Raw genomic sequence first — 20,190 nt, 5'->3', positions numbered from 1 at the left:
AGGTAGGAAAACGTGAACTCTAATTGATGAGTTGCTGGAGGCTCACTTTGCTGTACACCTTAAACTAACAACACGAACATTGTTAATCAACTATACCCCAATATAAAATAGAGTTTTTAAAGAGAGATTTTTTAAAAAGTGGTGCTGGGACCACTGGATAAGTACATGCAAAGAAAGAACTTGCACTCCTACTTCACATCACATTAAAAAACTAACTCAAAATGGATGCTGGAGTTAAAATTACAAAACCCTGAGAAGAAAACAGAAGAGGAAATCTTCCTGACCTTGGATTTGGCAATGGATTCTTGGATGACACCAAAAGCACAAGCAACAAGAGACTAAAGATGGATAAATTTAAATTCATGAAAATTAAAAACTTTTATGTATCAAAGGACATTGTTTAGTTGCTAAGTCATGTCCAACTCTTTTGCAACCCCATGGTCTATAGCCCGCCGGCTCCTCTGTCCATGGGATTCCTCAGACAAGAATACTGGAGTGGATTCATGGCAATGTATGGCAAAACCACTACAATATTGTAAAGTAGTTAGCCTCCAATTAAAATGAATAAGATTATTTAAAAAATTAAAAAAAAAGAATACTGGAGTGGGTTGCCATTTTCTTCTCCAGGGGGTCTTCCCAACCCAGGGATCAAACCCATGTCTCCTGTGTCTCCTTTGGATTCTTTACCACTGAGCCACCAGAGAAGCTCACCAAAGGACATTGTCAAGAAAAAGACAACCCACAAAATGGGGGAAATATTTACAAATAATGTATTTGAAAAGGGTCTACTATTCAGAATTTATAACTCAACAATAAAAGTAATCAATTAAAGTTGGCAAAGGATTTAAATAGACATCTCGCCAAAGAAGATATACAAATGGCCAACATGCACATAAAGAGATAGTCAACATAGTTAACCACTGCTGCTGCTGCTGCTAAGTTGCTTCAGTCGTGCCCGACTCTGTGCGACCCCATAGACAGCAGCCCACCAGGCTCCGCCGACCCTGGGATTCTCCAGGCAAGAACACTGGAGTGGGTTGCCATTTCCTTCTCCAATGCATGAAAGTGAAAGTGAAGTCGCTCAGTCGTGCCCGACTCTGTGCGACCCCATAGACAGCAGCCCACCAGGCTTCGCCGACCCTGGGATTCTCCAGGCAAGAACACTGGAGTGGGTTGCCATTTCCTTCTCCAGTGCATGAAAGTGAAAAGTGAAAGTGAAAGTGAAGTCGTGTCTGACTCTTAGCGACCCCATGGACTGCAGCCTACCAGGCTCCTCCATCCATGGGATTTTCTAGGCAAGAGTTCTGGAGTGGGGTGCCATTGCCTTCTCCGAGTTAACCACTAGGGAAATGCTAATCAAAACCACAATACTACTTCACACTTAGTAGAGTGGCTATAATAAAAAGAAAAAGTAGAAAATAAAAAGGGTTGGTGAAGATATGGAGAAACTGGAACCTTCATACATTGCTGGTGGGAAAGTCAAAAACTTTCTATGGAAAGTAGCTACTGTGGAAAACAGTTCGGCAGTTCCTCAAAAAGTCAGACATAGATTTATCATATGACCCAGTAATCCATTACTAGAAAGAATGAAAAAATATCTCTATGTAAATATTTGCACATCAATTTTCACAACAGCGTTATAAATAATAACCCAAAGGTCCATCAGGTGATGGTTGGATACACAAAACCTATTATATCCACACAATGGAAGATTAATCAGTCAAAAAAAGCAATGAGTTACTAAGACACAACGTGGATGAACCTTGAAAATGTTATGCTAAGGAAGAAGCCAGACACAAAAGAACAAAGATTGTATGATTCAATTTATATGAAACATCCAGAATAAGGAAAACTCTACAGAGAGACAGAAAGTAGATTAGTGGTTGTTAAGGGCTGGAGGGAGTGAGTACTAATGGGTACAGGGTTTCTTATTGAGGTGATGAAAATGTTATAAAATAAGATGGTGGTGATCATCACATAATTTACTAAAAATCAGTGAATTGTACACTTTAAAGTGGTGACTTTTGTGGTATGTGAATTATTTATCATTATAGCTGTTATGTTAAATTCAAAGGACAAATTTCTCATCTGTTCATGGAAATTTTTCTGTTTTTTCTCTGAGTTCAAGTCCTTATCCAGTAGAATACCCTTCCAAACTCAATTTGTCCATCCTTACACCTCTCTGCCCAGCTGAGCTGTTGTTCACTGCAGTGTATTAAATAATCACTTTTACTCACATTCAGCACTAGGATTCATTTTTTATTCTTACAAATGGAAAGAGGTGCACTAGAATTCAACAGGACCACAGTTATTAAGAGGTAAAACTCTTATACAGATTTCCTTTTTAGCAATATTTATTTGTCTACAGTATTCATATTGAAAGAAAAAGAGGCTGGTGGCCTGGCTTCCCACTTATATCCAGGAGAGAATGAAGTCAGTTTATCACTTCCTTTGTTCACATTTTTCTGAAGAGACCATGTCTAGTAATGTACCGTCTCAAATCCTCAACCTTGCATTCAAGAACCATTGTCTGAAACTGTCATACTATCCAGATTATAATGTTCGTTTAAAAAAAAGAAAAACAAAGCGAAAAAGAAAAAAAAACACAATCATTGCCTGAGGGAATTTTTAAATTAGAAATTTCGAAGACATTATTTACATCATAAAGTGTAATTTTTTAAGACAATTAAACATCACTACTTTAACTCCAAGGTTGCTATCTCCCTGTTGAAACAGTTTTATTATTTCAACTTCCTTTAAAATGCAATCATCTCAAGTTCCCTTTGGAGAAAGGACTAAGATTTTGCAAGAAAGGTGCCAACTGCCCTGGTCCAAGGGGTTTATTGGAGTGTGTAAGCGAAGCCGTATTCCAAGGGTTTTATCTGCGCTGCAATCACTCGGACGGACAAACAGAAGCAGGAAGGCAGACACTCCTCACTGCCCTTGACTGAGTTCTGGAGATCTGAACAGAAACATATACTAAACTCATAATGTTGCAAGTTTTGAGGGTGGCTGAATGCTGATTTCATGGCTTCAATCACCACCTTTAGTGATTTTGGAGCCCCCCCAAAATAAAGTCTGACACTGTTTCCCCTGTTTCCCCATCTATTTCCCATGAAGTGATGGGACCAGATGCCATGAACTTCGTTTTCTGAATGTTGAGCTTTAAGCCAACTTTTTCACTCTCCTCTTTCACTTTCATCAAGAGGCTTTTTAGTTCCTCTCCACTTTCTGCCATAAGGGTGGTGTCATCTGCATATCTGAGGTGATTGATATTTCTTCCGGCAATCTTGATTCCAGCTTGTGCTTCTTCCAGCCCAGCGTTTCTCATGATGTACTCTGCATATAAGTTAAATAAACAGGGTGACAACATACAGCCTTGACGTACTCCTTTTCCTATTTGGAACCAGTCTGTTGCTCCATGTCCAGTTCTAACTGTTGCTTTCTGACCAGCATATAGGTTTCTCAAGAGGCAGGTCAGGTGGTCTGGTATTCCCATCTCTTTCAGAATTTTCCAGTTTATTGTGATCCACACAGTCAAAGGCTTTGGCATAGTCAGTAAAGCAGAAATAGATGTTTTTCTGCAACTATCTTGCTTTTTCCATGATCCAGCGGATGTTGGCAATTTGATCTCTGGTTCCTCTGCCTTTTCTAAAACCAGCTTGAACATCTGGAAGTTCACGGTTCACATATTGCTGAAGCCTGGCTTGGAGAATTTTGAGAATTTTGAGAATTTTACTTTACCAGCGTGTGAGATGAGTGCAATTGTGTGGTAGTTTGAGCATTCTTTGGCATTGCCTTTTTTTGGGATTGGAATGAAAACTGACCTTTTCCAGTCCAAAATCACTGCAGGTGGTGATTGCAGCTATGAAGTTAAAAGACGTTTACTCCTTGGAAGGAAAGTTATGACCAACCTAGATAGCGTATTCAAAAGCAGAGACATTACTTTGCCAACAAAGGTCCGTCTAGTCAAGGCTACGGTTTTTCCAGTGGTCATGTATGGATGTGAGAGTTGGACTGTGAAGAAAGCTGAGCACCGAAGAATTGATGCTTTTGAACTGTGGTGTTGGAGAAGACTCTTGAGAGTCCCTTGGACTGCAAGGAGATCCAACCAGTCCATCCTAAAGGAGATCAGTCCTGGGTGTTCTTTGGAAGGACTGATGCTAAAGCTGAAACTCCAGTACTTTGGCCAACTCATGGGAAGAGTTGACTCACTGGAAAAGACTCTGGTGCTGGGAGGGATTGGGGGCAGGAGGAGAAGGGGATGACAGAGGATGAGATGGCTGGATGGCATCACCGACTAGATGGACGTGAGTTTGGATGAACTCCGGGAGTTGGTGATAGACAGGGAGGCCTGGCATGCTTCGATTCATGGGGTCACAGAGTAGGACACGACTGAGCAACTGAACTGAACTGAATGCTGATTTTACAAGCTAGATTGACAAAGGTGATTAATGAGTCCTTCGTTAAATAATGCAAAATGTGTTTGAATGATGATGTACTGAACAGTATTGCCCTTGCTGTGGTGTGATTAGTAGAAATGCTCATCATGGTGGATGCCTAAGATTCTTTCCCAAATTCACTTGGATTTTTATTGCTTTCCTCAATCTCAATAGACCAACTGATGAACTTTGGAGACTGGTTCTTTATTTTTCAGGCCACAGGGCATCTACTGTAAAAGGATTAAAAAGGGAAGCAGACAGAGAAGGCTATGTGTTCCCAAACAGAAGGCCTCAGTGGTGAGTCAGAAGGCAGGGAGTTTGGCAGGCCAACTAACTTCAGAGCAGTACAATCTGATTGAGATGAAATCCACTCAATACTAAAATACACTGTCCAGACATTGCCTTTGCTTCCCTGATTCCTTCTTCACAAGGACAACGGAGTATCCTTTTGCTCAATTAACCTTTGACTAAATTCAGAATAAAACAGATGGTTAGAAGCCATAGAAAAAGAGGTAGAGGCCTTTTGAACCTCCATCCTAGGCTACTGATTTTCCAGTAAAATATATTTCCTCCATTTCCTGGAAATGCTTTAGAGTGAATTCATTTTTATAACTCTGTTTTCCAAAGGGAACGAATCATATAGGTCTGAGGAAATTATTTTAAGGGGCTAAAATGCAGAAACAAAGGCTGACTATAGAGATACGTCCCATGATAAAGGAAAACTATAACGGCCTTAAGAAAACTTAAATCTAAGCCAAACCACTGTTATAGGAATTCTGAGATAATTATGATGCCTACAAAAAATGAGTTTGTGTTGGTAAACTACTATGAAACAGGAAAGGGCAATACATTATTGTATTTATACAATATTTGGCTTATATGACAGAAGAGCCACCTGCTTACATTCAAGTGCAGTGGTCAATTTCACTTCTCCAAGTCCTTGGTTTTCACAAAACAAGCAGCACCATGCCCTGTAATTGACAGACCCAGCAAAACAGAATTGGACTCTGAAAACTCTCATCATCTCCCCAACTTCAGGTGGAAGACATGGATGGATGAGTCAAACAGGAAATAAGAAGGCAAAAAAGAATATGGCATATGGAGAAGGAATAAATGGATAGATGGGTAAGGTAGTTTAGATTAGTGGTTTAAAAAAGAGAGAATGCACAGAAGTTTTTTAGGGCAGTGAAATTACCCTGAACAACACTCTAAAGGTAGATAGATGTCATTATACATTTGTCCAAACCCCTAGAATGTCCAACATCAAGGGTAATGGCAATGTCAACTCTGGACTTTGGTGCTAATGATGTGTCAATGTAGGTTCATCAATTGTCACAAACATACCACTCTGATGGGACATGCTGATAGTGGGGGAGGCTATCTATGCATGTTTAGGGGCAGGGGTATACAAGACATCTCTCCATTTTGATCAGTTTCACCATGAAGCTAGAACTGCCCGAAAATATAAAGTTTTCTTTTTCTAAGAAGGGTAGATAAGCACTAGAAAGGTAGAGAAAAAAATCTTTCCACCTTTCCTACCGAATGGAGGCACTGAAAACAGACTGGTTAGGCATCTGCCATACATTACAATAAAGTAGAAGAAAGTTAGAAAAAATAAACAATACTGGCCCTTACTTATTATATTTGCCTATTTGGCTGTAGGGAAATATCTCTACAGATATACAGTTGCAGACAGAGGCAACTTCCAGAGTTTAGTACAGGCAAACCTCGTGTTATCGCACTTTGTTTCATTTCACTTTGTGGACATCGTGTATTTTCACAAACGGAAGGTGTATGGCAGCCCTGAATCAAGCAAGTCTACCGGCGCCATTTTTCCAACAGCATTTGCTCACTTCAGGTCTCTGTGTCACTTTTGGTAATTCTCCCAAGAGTCTACACTTTATCGTTATTATTATATTCATTGTGTGATGGGTGATCTTTGATATGACTACTGCAGAAAGATTACAACTCGCTGAAGGCTTAGATCATAGCATTTTTAACAATAAAATATTTGTTAATTAAGGCGTGTACATTGTTTTTTAAGACATAATGCCATTGCACACTTAATAGATGACAGTAAAGCATAAACAGGGACTTCCCTGGAGGTCCAGTGGTTAAGACTTCATGCTTCCACTGCAGGGGACACGGGTTTGATCCCTGGTTGGGGAACTAAAATCCTACATGCTGTGCAGCATGGTCAAAATTTTTTTAATTAAAATTTTAAAATTGGATAGGACTTAAAAGAAAAATAAAATGGAAACATAACTCTTATATGCACTGGGAAACCAAACAACTCATGTAACTCAGTTTCTTGCGATGCTCTGGAATCAAATGGGCCTTCCCAGATGGCTCTAGTGGTAAAGAATCTGCCTGCCAAAGCAAGAGACTCAAGAGACATGGGTTCAATCCCTGGGTTGGGAAGATCTCCTGGAGAAGGGAATGGTGACCCACTCCAGTATTCTTGCCTGGGAAATCCCATGGACAGAGGAGCCTGGCGGGCTACAGTCCATGGGGTCACAAAGAATCAGACATGACTGAGTGACTGAGCACTCATGGAATCATATCTGCAATATCTTTGAGGGGTGCTTGTATCAGTGAGCCTGGCCTATTTGTGGCAGCACAAAGGACCATATTCTTACAGTGGGCTGCACTTGTTGCAATAAATAAGGAATTTCACCCTCTGAGAGGCATTTTGATGGGAATGGAAGAGAACGCAGTCCCTTCTGCAGGGACAGGTTGCAGGCATGCACATTCTTGCCAGGATGAATGTGCTCACATGGTTCTCCCTGCCTGACTCCCCTTCCAGCTCTTCTCTGCTTATCTAAGCCCTAACATGCCCTCAATCCTCTCTGCCATTCAACTTTTTCCTGTTGCTGTTGTTGTTTAGTTGCTAATTCATGTCTGCCTCGCTGTGACCCCATGGACTATAACCCGCCAGGCTCCTCTGTCCATGGAATTGTCCAGGCAAGAATATGGGAGTGGGTTGTCATTCCCTTCTCCAGGGGAGTTTCCCGACCCACAGATCAAACTCGCGTCTCCTGTACCTCCTGCATTGGCAGGCAGATTCTTTACCACTGATACACCTAGGAAATCCAATATTTTCCTTTATTGATTTTTGAATTTTAGTTTAGTGAGTATCAGAATCGCCTGTGAGGAATGGAGAGAAAGCAGCTGAGGGAACTGTTTAAAAATGCTGTTTACTAGGACCTATGGCCAAAGATTCTGATGTAACAAGCCAGATGTGGATCCCAGATATCTACAGTTTTAATGGTCTCCCTGGGGGCTTTCAAATGCAAAAGGTTTCCCAGCCACATCTGGAGCAACTCATCTTAGGACAGTTTGTCACTTGACATCATTGCCTGCCATGTGGCTTACACCACGTCGGTCCTGTCTTCCCGGTGAGACCATGGATGCCAAGACCTAAGTGCTGCATGCAAATGAACCCACAACTAAGCTACATAGTTTCCTCTTTCTTTTCTTTTTTTTCAGTTTTATTGCAATCTAATTGACAAATAAAAATTATATATATTCAAGATATCTTACTTCACATTTTGATGTATGCACACATTGTGAAATGAGCACCACGATCAAGCTAATTAACACATCCATCACCTCACATAGTCACCATTTTCTTTTGTTGCTATTGTTCTTCTTTATTTTTAATCCCTCCTGGCACATAACATCAACTTACAATAGGCAAAGAGAGCCACTGAGCAGATTATTAGAAAAATAACTCATACAAAACGATATGCTTTTGTTCAATGGTAAGAGACGTTTAACAAATGACAGTGAATTTTTAGGACAATGAAGGAACCAAAGTCAGGAGCAGCAAAAGCCTCCTTTAGGCTGTCATGTCCCTAAAGGATGCTAAACTCCCTTTCAAAACAACTGGCTAGGAGAGGCCAAGCCTCAGTTAGATACATTAAACATGCTTCATGGCAGATGTAGGTCTGAGTTGGGCTCCCTACGTCACTTTGATCATACTGGAGAACTTCTAAACATTTCGGAACTTATGTGCCACCAGAAGCAAACTGAGGCTTAAATGGGTCCAAGATCAGCTGATAATCCCTCAGAAACTTGAAAAAGGGGAGAGAATGTGTGCAGACCTGCAAATTCCAAGAGGTCTCTATCCTGCCCAAGCTTATAGGATGTGAGAATTAATTTTATGTATCAACTTGGTTGGGTCATGAGATGCCCAGATTAAATACTATTTCTGGGCAGGTCTGTGAGAGTGTTTCCAGATAAGGTGAACTTTGAACCAGTAGCCTGAGTAAAGCAGATTGCCCTCCGCAATGTGCATCATCCAATCTGTTGGCCTGAATAGAACAAAAAGGTGAAGGAAGGGAGAATTGGCTCTCTTTGTACCTCACTGCTTGAGCTGGAACATCTGCTGCCTGAGGACTGGAATTTATACCCTTAGCTCTCCTAGTTCTCAGGCCTTTAGACTCAGACTGAACTACACCACCACCTGTCCTGGGTTTTCAGCTTACACATGGCAGATCATGGGACTTCTCAGCCTCCATAATCATACAAGCCAATTCCTTGTATGTATCATTTGTTCTGTCTCTCTGGAGAACCCCGACTAATACACAAGACCAAAATAAAGAAAGCATTTAGACTAGCGAGGACTCACTGAATGAAGAGCATAAGAACATGTCTGATCACAGTATCGTCAGGGTGTGAGAACAAAAAATCTCCATGAAGGAGAAATAATGAAGAAGACATAGTTCCTGTTTTATTTATAGCTATATTTATATTTAAACAGGCTATGTATATGTATATATGTATACACACACCCACACATCAAAGAAAGTTTGGCATCAGATTCAGCAAGATGTTAATGATGATCATCTCTGAGTGGTGGAATTACAGGTGATATTTATTTTCTTCTTTATACTTTTCCTGCAGTCTGATTTTTTAATCATTATTTATATAATAAAAAAATTCTTCCTGTTTTAAAAAAAATGAAGTAAAAATCAGACACTAGTGCTCTTACAGAACTAGCAACGGAAAACATCTACAATTAATGACTCTTAGGAAGACGAGCTAATGTGAGATGAGATGGGGACACCTTACATATGGGTGAACTTGATTTTTCAGATCTCCAAATACTGTGGGTGAGTACTCAGGTATTCAACACAGATTGGGAGGGTGATCAGAACACTCGGAACATATTTTGAATTTGTTGCTGCTAAAAATTTGCCTAAATACTCAAAAATGTAGATTTTTAAAAAACACCAACTAAGCCCAAATCCCTTCACATGCATATCTAATTACAATAGTAAGTCCAACTGGTCTCAATAATCCAGCAATTCTCATACTACAGCTCTACAGTTCCTTCTCAGACCATCATGGGCTCCCCAAGACCTTTTGGGTTTTTTTAAATTAAGTTTGGTTTGAGAAAAAATTTAAATATATATATTTTTTTTTGGCTCAACAATTTAACTTCTAGGACTCCACCTTACAGATCTTTATACGCTTTGCCAAAGTTACACACAGGATGTTCACTGCAGAATTGTTTGTAACAGCGAGATGTGGAAATAAGGTACATGGACTCCAACAGGAGATGGGTGATAGAAACTGCAGTACATCTTGAGTTGGTATTTAGTATAGATAGGATTTGTATAATGCCCATAAGAATCACAGAGGTTAGTCTGCCTTGGATAATCCCAGTGAAGTTGCTCAGTCGTGTCCGACTCTTTGCGACCAGTGGACTGTAGCCCACCAAGCTCCTCTGTTCATGGGCTTCTCCAGGCAAGAATACTGGAGTGGGTTGATAGACTCAGCAGAGGCAGAGAGAGAGTCAAAGCAGAGTGATTGTATGCTCCAGACCGGCAGGGAGAAGCAGCTATTGTAACACTTTCATTCACCATTTGACTGCACCCTTCCATTAAAAATTTAATCATTGGGGTTCACCTGGAAGCTAAAAGAAATGGTCAGGACCAGAGGTTGGGGGGGATTGTGTGAAGGCGGTAAAAAGGTACAAACTCACAGTTATAAGTACTAGGGATATAAAGTACAACATGATAAATATAATTGACACTGCTGTATGCTCTTTATGATTATTGTTAAGATAGTATATCCTAAGAGTTCTCATCACGAGGAAAACACATTTTTTTCCATTTCTTTGATTTTGTAACTCTATGAGATCATGGATGTTCAATGACTTACTGGGGTCATCATTTCATGATGTATGTAAGTCAAATCATTATGCTGTACACCTTAAATTTACAGTGTTGCATGTCAATTTTTTCTCAATAAAACTAGAATAAAAAAGAAAATACAAGGCAAATAAATAATTGAAAATATGATAACCTTAAGTGACAACTCAGAACACAAATTGTGTAGATAGCATGATTACAACTACACTGGGGTTCCCTGGTGGCTCAGAGGTTAAAGCGTCTGCCTGCAATGCGGGAGACCTGGGTTCGATCCCTGGATTGGGAAGATCCCCTGGAGAAGGGAATGGCAACCCACTCCAGTATTCTTGCCTGGAGAATCCCATGGACGGAGGAGCCTGGTGGGCTACAGTCCACGGGGTTGCAAAGAGTCGGACACGACTGAGCGATTACACTTCACTTCACTTCACTTCAATGATATATAGCTATATATGTGTAGGAAATGCATCAAAATATTACCAGTTTTTTAAAAAAAGTGATCAGGGATGAAGAGAGAAGGGAGCCTAGCTCTGCTGAGTGATGTATTTTAACCTCAGAAATGTAAAAGGAAAATAGTGACAAAATTATCCCCTGTGATTATTGTCCATGCTACCTATGAAGTTCCTACCTGATTTTTCACACCAACTACTGTTCATGTTATCATTATGAAGCAAACTCACTGAAGAATGATATTTCATTTTTTGAAACCAAATGTATAGAAAGATTTTAAAACTCTTGAGGGACTCCCCTGCCGGCCCAGTGGTTAGGACTCTGCACTTCCACCTCAGGGGGCACGGGTTCCATCCCTGGTCTGGGAACTAAGCTCCCGCAAGCCACACAGTATGGCCAAAAAATAAAATAAAAACTGTTTATCCATGCACACAATGAAAGGAATCGGCAGCAAAAACACACATAGAACATTAGGTGAAGGGTGAAACTATATTTCAGCTGTGATGAGGAAGATGACAAGGCTACCAAACAGGGAGACTTCGGGGTTATGAGGACTTGACCTTTTCATTAGTGACTGGGCCAAGTCTGGAAAGAAGACATGGAGGAAAACAGAGTAGATTAAGGGAAATTATACAATTTCTTTTTCAAACAGGAACTTATTTTGAGTATTGCACATGCCCTATTTATAGCTTATATATTTTGTCATATCTGTGTTCAAGCCAGAGCCATTTTATTCCTCCCTCTGTGCCAAAGGACAGTCTTCCCTTTGGGCTGTCCTCAAGAACAAGGTTGATAATATTTCCAAGGATATCATAGCAAATTGATTGATTCTAAAATAAAATCACACTATGCAATCATGTAAACTTTATTCCATTAAAGGAACTTGGGGATTCACCTCCTATATGTAAGGCGAGCTCTAACTGCTGAATTTCCCCATAATGTCGACATATCAGCCAATTTCTCCTTTGTTGCGGTTTAAAAGGTCTTGCTCTGAATCTTTGTGCTACCCTTGAATTACTCAGTACAGGGGATGTAAAACTTCTAGACATCTGTAAGAAACCTACAAGTAGAAGAGTTCCATTATAATTAAGCTGACATTAGACCCTTGCAATGCAACTTTCTCCAGTCTTCCATTGGTGTCTCCTCGACACTTCAGTGGTTCTCCATATAGAGAGTCAAGAAAATTTTTGTTCATCATCTGAACACTCACCACAGTATAATAATTCTTGGTAAGTGGAGTCGCTTCAAATCCTTTGACAGCCTTGGGGGAGAGAGGTCTCTCTGTGAAAAAGACATTTAAATTATGTTAATATCACACAAGTCTAAGATGAACATTTTATAACATAGGTCAACTAACATATAAATATTGTCAAGTGGAAGGCTCAAAGGAAATGTACGTTTCTAAACAAGTGAAGCTATAATCTTACTAAACTACAGATGGTCAAGTCACAGCTTCTTAATGACAGGGTCAAGGCAAGAACTTCAGATCCAGTTTGGGCTGTTTCTTCACTCATCTGCCTTTCCATTCGACTTATTATAAAACAGATAAGCAAAGGAATGCTAACCAAATACGTTATGTTTGTAACTTGCAACTAACCATACAAGAATAACATAATACAGATAATAGCAGCCATTCTTTCTTGGGGCTGGCTGTTTATTGTGCCCAGAATAAAATAATCGGAATCTTGAATACACTGAAAACTAGCAGGAAATTCTTCTATGTATCATTTTAATATCACTACATTGTGCTATAAACTGTTGTCTTTCTTTTACAAAGTTTGTCTTATCTATTAAACTCATGACGAAGAGATATCCCAGGATGCTTTTTTTAAAAACAAAGAAACCACTTAATAAAAATACAGACAGGGGACTTCTTTGGTGGTCCAATGGCTAAGGCTCCTCACTTGCACTGCAAGGGGATCAGGTTCAAACCCTGGTCAGGGAACTAAGATCTCACAAGCCACCTTGTGCAGCCAAAAGAAATATAAAAAATAAAAAATACAAGACAACAATCATAAATGTTTAACAGTGTCACTACAGACTATCTTCCTTACTCTCATTTTGTCCTGTATATCATTGCTGTATATTCCATTTTTACCTCGCTATATTATATTGTATGCTGCTTTAAATTCCTTCTGAAGTATGGTAGAGTATACATAACCAAGTATTATCATCAGGCCTTGATCTTTCCTTTTCTAAAAGTAATATTTTCTAGTTTTATATCTATGACATTCCACTCCTAAAAAATACAATATATATAAAAGAAAAACCAACAATTAACCCGTCACCAAGAGCTAACCATCACCCACAGTAACGTTTTGGAGTATGTCTTCCTATTCCTTTTATCATGTGTTTGTGAACACACACACACACACACACAGTGATCTTCCTTAATTCACCTACAGCTTAACTCTCCTATTACAACACTATTTCATGAACATTTTTCCATTTAACCTTGATTTCTAATGATTTTTACATTTAAAATATCCCTTATGTTTACTTGGCACTTACCAGCTTTTAGGACATTTTATTTGATCTTTACAACGACCCTGTGAGGCAGAGATAATCTTCTCATTTTGCAGAGGTCACTAAAGTACAGAAAGGTGAGGTCAGCTGCCTAAGGGCATGAATTTGGGAAATGGCAGAGCCAGGACTGAAGCCCGGGTGTGTCTTGACAAGAGCCTGTGCTCCCAAGCAGCAGGACGTCCTGAGATGAAGCTACTGAAGGGCCTGGTCGATGGCATGAGCAGTGAGTGGTTCCCCATCTACCTCAGAGCTCAGAGGGGCCATCAGTTCGATCTGGGATGGTCAGAGAAGATCTTGCTGGGCAGGGGGGTATTTGATCTGTCCCTGGATGGGGGCTAGAATTCAAACAGGCTGAGAAGACAGTAGAGCGTTTTCTCAGCAGGGAAGATTCCAGGAGCACAGCTGTAGAAATGGCAACACTCAAACAGGGCTGTTCCTGCGACAGTGAACTGTCCAGCTGGACCAGGCTGTGTAAAGTGGAAATACAGCAGAAACGCAGGTATGAGGGCCAATTCTCCCACTCCTCAGCAACAAAAAATGGGGCATATCTAGTTTAAGATCTGCCTGGATCCACATGGTGGCTTCACGAGGCTTTACTGGATAAATCTGAGCAATTCAAAGCCACCCAGACTATTACTTGAGATTATAAGTGGCAGAGTCAGGACATGAACCCAAGTACTGTATTGCCAAGCTTGGTGCTCGCTGCCCCCCACCGCCCCCCCCCAACACACACACACTATGGTTTTGGACTCTTCAGCATACTTGAAATCAACAGTCACCAAATTCTTTTAGTTTTTATTAAACAAGTTTTCTACAGTATAGCCCTGATGCTACTTAAAACTCAGTTGTTTTGCGTAATTATGACATAAACCAGTCCGATAAAAATAGAACGTTCCAGAGAAATCAGCAAGATGTGGCCGCCTTTTGAAAGCAAGGCCAAAAGGAAGGGTAAACAGTAATGGAAAGTCTGCTAAGATGCAGAAGAGGAAAGGAAAGCCCAAAGGAATTGGTCACTGTAATTGAAAAAAAAAATGGTAACTATGTAAAGTAGAACAGGGAAGCACGAAAGAAAACAGTGACTGCCATGGAGATTCCTGGGTGGCTGAACATAATGCTAAAAGAGTTGGTGCTTTGATAAGATCAATAAAATTGTTAACAAGGATTTACTGAATAGCCCAGGGGACTATATTCAGTATATTGTAATGACCTATAATGGAAAAGAAATTTTCAAAATATAGAGATATATACATATATATGTATAACCAAATCACTTTGTCGTACACCTGAAATTAATACAATATTGCAAATTAATCACACTTTAATAAAAAAATTCTAGTGAAAAAAATTTTAATAAAATAGTCAAACTCTAGCAAGACTGACGGCGGAAAAAAGAGAGAAGACACATATTGCCTATATGAGAAGTGAAATATGGGATATCTTTACAGACTCTAGAGATACCAAAAAGATAATAAATAGTATGAACAACTCAAAACACATAAATTTGATAATCAGGTGTGAAACGGAGCAATTTCTCAGAAAACCAAAACTGCCACAGTTCACCCACTATTAAATATACCATTTGAAGAACCTTATAACTAGTATGGAAATTGAATTTATAAATTTAAAACTATGGAAAAAAGGAAATCTCCAGGCACATATGGTTCTAATGGAGAGTTCTACCAAATGTTTAAGGAAGAAGTCATAGCAATTCTTCTCAATGTCTTCCAGAAAATAAAAGAATTCATTTTATAAAGTCACTATTACACTGACACCAAAACCAGACAAAGACAGTACAAAAAATAAAACTGCAGACCCATATCCCTCATGAATTTCGATGAAAAAACCTTAACAAAGTATCAGTAAATAGAATTCAGCAATATTTTATAAGAACTTTATACCATGGAATTCATCCCATGGATACAAGTTGGTTAAATATTCAAAAATCAATAGATGAAACCCATGTTAGTAATAGCCTAAAAAGAAAAATCACATGATAATATCAACGGATGCAGAAAAAGCACAGGACAAAATTAAATACGCATTCAACAAAAACTTCCAAAAAGAAATAGGAATAAAGAACTTCTCCAACTCTATAAAGACATCTACAAAAACCTTATAGCTAGCATCTTACCTAGTGGAGAAAAACCTACAGCTGAATGCATTCCGAACCCCAAGATTAGGAATAAGGCAAGGATGCCTGCTCTCACTCAGCGTCGTGCTGGAAGGTCTGGATGTCCCTGCAGTCTTGGTGCAGAATGGGGAATCAACCCCGAGAGAAGGAAAACAGATTTGGAAGGACAACCTTGGAAAATCTTTAGATACGTAGCCTTTGCAAACAACCGGCCCCATGAAAAAATTCAAGGGGTGGATGCAAAGAGAAAAACACCAGTACCAGGTTTCAGTGACAGTTCTTGCCTCTTGTTCCTCCTTTGCCCTCTACCCCCCAGCCCACCACTGCCTACTCTTAACACATGTGGTCTTAGCTGAAACCCACTCTCAGTGAGACACGCAGAGAAGGAATGAATACGTGGAGGTGCAGAAGAAACAAGTTCAGTCCCTGGGGGTGGTTCCAAGTGACAGAAGGGGGGTCAATTTTCCCTCCCCAAAGTGTCTCTTTGGCACATGGATTATATTGAGCTGAAAACAATCAAGGCTCTAAAGACTCAGGAAGTCTTTCTTTTTACCTCCCTCTTAGATGCCTAGAGAATTTAGGTAGAAGGCCTGTTCCCAGAACAGAGCTATCAGCAGAGACATCTGCAAAGAACATGGGCTGGGGGTGGTGGGGACAGCTCTTGGAGATCAGAGTCCACTCTGTGTTCCATGGTCTCTGCAAGGCCCAGCAAACATTTATTTGCCAAACATTTGCTTTTCCATCTCTCTGTCAATTGCCTTCTTCCCCTTTGAAGTCACAAACCACTACCCCCAACACCCTCTTTTATCTTTAGCTGAAGATGGTATTTAATGTGAACGTTTCACCATTTTGGCAACTTACTCAGTTCCCCTGGGTCTCTCCCATGTAGACATATTATTAAAAATTTTTTTGTGATTTTCACCTGTTGATCTGTCTCTTACCAATTTCAAAAGAACCTAGAAGGGTAGAGGAAAACTTTTTCCTCCGCAATATAACCTAACTAGAACTAATATGAAAACATAAACCTTTTAGGTGGTGTTTCTAAGGCCATTAAAAAACTGGTCAATTCAATTCAATCAACAAAAAAGAAATCAATCAATGTAGTGAAGAATTCAAATGGGTTATTTAGCATAACTCAAACAACAACAGTGTCACACAGTGTAGACATAAGTAACCTTCCTAGGGCATTCTGCTAAGTGAAATAAGTCAGAGAAAGACAAATACTATACTGTACAATAGGACGTATTCATGGAATCTAAAAAATAAAACCAACTAGTGAATATAACAAGAAAGAAGCAAACTCACTGATACAGAAAACAAAGTATTGGTGACCAGTGGGGAGAGGGAAGGGGGAGGGGCAATATAGGGATAGGAGAGTAACAGGTACTATTAGGTATAAACTATTAGGTATAAAATAAGCTACAAGGATATACTGTACAACATGAGGAATACAGCAAATATTTTATGATAACTATAAATGGAGTATAACCCTTAAATATTGTGATCACTATATTATATAATTTGTATAATACTATACAACTGGGGCTTCCCTTGTAGCTCAGTTGGTAAAGAGTCTGCCTGCAATGCAGGAGACCCGGGTTCAATCCCTGGGTCAGGAAGATCCCCTGGAGAAGGAAATGGCAACCCACTCCAGTATTCTTGCTTGGGAAATCCCATAGACAGGGGAGCCTGGCGGGCTACAGTCCATGGGGTCACAAAGGGTTGGACACGACTTAGCGACTAAACAACAATAACAAATATTTCAATTAAAAAATGTTACAAATGTTGGGAAAAAAGAGAAATCGTCCTTATTCCTATGTAACGACCCCTTTCCCATTAACTCTCCATTCATTCCTCTCCCTCGCTAAGGTATAGATTCCTATGCCTGTTGGTGGTGACAAGTCAAAAAGAAATCTAGTGATAACTGGTTTTCTCTGGATGTGAAGGATCTGTGTGATACACCCTGGGGATTAAAACAGGAAGTCTAAATATAAAGCCTCATCATGGTTTTGGATTAGAATAAGTAGGAAGAGTCATTTCTTAATCTGCCTTAATACAATTTAATTAGCCATCTACCTAATCCCCTCATTTGACATCTACATTTACCTGCAAAGAAGAAGTTTTAGAAGGATTTATTGACCCTTTAACTGAATCAGCTGAAGAAAACAGAACTTGTTTAAAATATCTGCTCCAATCATATTTGCCTCAATAGCCAGGAAAATTTTAATGCAAAGTCCTGATAAAACCTTCACCCTTTCTTGGTAACAAAGACAAAAATTTTAAGGAGAGATATAACCTACTGTGTTACTGAGATATAACTTACTATGATGTAGTGGCAAACATGATTTTGGTGTGTAAACAACAAGGTCATTTACAAGTTACCACTAATTTTGAAGAAAAAGACTGAAAACAGGATAAATGGCTAATTTTCTTATTTATAATGTATCTGAGTCAAATGAAATGATGGATAAAAAAGACCTTCTGTAGTTTATATAATGACTAAGTTATTCATACATGTACTTTTCAAGAAGTAAGATCCTTGGAAAAAATATTTTTTCCTCAAAATGGGGTGTATTTTTCTCATGTGACAGGAAATTGAAAGGTGGCCAGCAGGACTGGTAACAAGAGCTTCCTAATGTCACCTGTGTCTGAGTTCTCTCATTCTTGCGGAGAGGCTTTTGTCATCATGGTCACAAAAAACTATTCTATCTTCAGCCTTAAACTCATGTTGAAAGATGTGTGTGTGTGTGTGTATAAAACACTATACTCAAATATTCTATTTATCAACTTTCTACAGTATTAGAGTGGTGGTGTTCTGTAAGTCCTCAGAAATCAACCTCCTGAAGAGAGGAAGAAACTGTCTCCAGGGCTTTGGCCATAATTATCTCTAGACAAAAGTTACAGAGGATTTCTCAAACTTAAAAATCCATTCCCCAAGGGCAAACTTACCAGAGCATGAAGTGCTCCTGTCAATGGAACAAAACTCTGCACAGCTTTCCATCGCAGAGGCAGCAGAGCCATCTGCGGGCTGAGGGTTGCCTGGGACTGGAGTTCCTTTGTTTGATTTCTAAGACAAAAGAACCTGTAGCATCAGCCTGAATTGTACCCAGGCTACCGTGAATGAGTATTCCAGAATTCCTGACTCTTCCAGTGATCTCCGTGTTACACATCTGGCCCAACAGTAAGCAGATAGAGATCACAGAATTCCATGCCTGATTCAACTTTATAAAGGACCCAGAAGTTGTATAGCAGAGGGGTTGAAAACTTCAAATTGAAGGTTTCGTTTCTTTGAGCTACACATTTAATCTAGAAATCATTTTTAAAGACTCTTTAAAGATAAATGTCCTTTCCTAAGTGGACACATCACTATGGATTTTATGGAAAGACATTCCAAAGTTGACAAGTATCTTCTAAGTGTTAGTCGCTCAGTCGTGTCTGACTCTTTGCGACCCCATGGACTATAGCCCACCAGGCTCCTCTGTCCATGGAATTCTCCAGGCAAGAATACTGGAGTGGGTAGCCATTCCCTTCTCCAGGGGATAAAACAGCGTAACACTGAGTTTATATTGTCCCTCAGCAGCATTCTAAGTAGGTTGTGGCCTTCTTACTGTTTTGTGCAGCAAGATATCGGTGGGAAAGGATTCAAGTCGGCAAAGAGCTGATACCTACTTTGCCAACAAGATGTTTGCATTACACCAAGTTAATCTCCTCCACAGTCCCTTAAACACGCTCCACTTGAACTACCACCGATCTTTCATGGTTTTCATTCTCCCCAAACAATCACTACAACTTATATTGTCCTCCTCTCTCTTTTGGACCTGTCCACACAGCCTCCGTGTCTTTGAGGGTTCAGCTCAAGTCCTATCTCTTCCAGGAAGCCTCTCCCAACCTCTCCAGTCACTGCATACTCTCTGTCCACTGATGATCTGCTATCTATTTGACACTTCATCATCCACCACTTTGTAGTGTCCATTGGCAGTTTAATCTCCAGCTCTTACCTCTCTCCCATGCTCTAAATTCATCCTGCCAACCTGCTAGAAATCTTCAGAATGATAACCTGCTGGCACCTCCACTCAACATGTCCAAAACAACTCATCATCTTCCAGTACCAATCACCCACCCCCAACACACACACACACACACACACACACAAAAAAAAACCTCCTATCTTCTCTATTAAGGGAGTTCAGCATCTACCAAACATTTCCTATGTCTAAAGCACTACATTAGGCACTATGGACACAGAAAGATATACAAAGATGAATAATTTCCGTTTGACCTCCTTGTCAGGATGAGCTGGGTACCTCTCTTCTGCTCACCATTCTCCAGACTACCTTGTATTTAGAACTGAGCATTTGATATGCTAGTAAGACCATCTCCTCACAAGACTATGAACACCACGAGGGCAAGAGGCATGCCTCAGGCTTCTGTGCCTCACTGGTTCCCTCATCATAGAACTGATATCCTACTCCTGGCAAATAAA

At 39.9% G+C, this 20,190-nt stretch overlaps 1 protein-coding gene across 15 annotated transcripts in view; it reads right to left on the bottom strand.

Annotated features, from left to right (window-relative positions):
• The window catches only part of ARHGEF6 (Rac/Cdc42 guanine nucleotide exchange factor 6), a 117,321-nt gene that overhangs the window by 57,764 nt on the left and 39,367 nt on the right, over positions 1-20,190 (bottom strand). For all 15 annotated transcript variants that reach the window (XM_027535289.1, XM_027535291.1, XM_027535293.1 and 12 more), the window contains one exon: positions 12,261-12,331. In XM_027535289.1, coding sequence (XP_027391090.1) covers positions 12,261-12,331 — 71 coding nt within the window. The remainder of the gene's footprint in view (positions 1-12,260; positions 12,332-20,190) is intronic.

Source organism: Bos indicus x Bos taurus, chromosome X (genome assembly GCF_003369695.1).
Source record: "Bos indicus x Bos taurus breed Angus x Brahman F1 hybrid chromosome X, Bos_hybrid_MaternalHap_v2.0, whole genome shotgun sequence".
Lineage (NCBI taxonomy): Eukaryota > Metazoa > Chordata > Mammalia > Artiodactyla > Bovidae > Bos > Bos indicus x Bos taurus.
The sequence above is the reverse complement of the archived record's forward strand: the minus strand, read 5'-3'. Positions and strand labels throughout refer to the sequence as shown.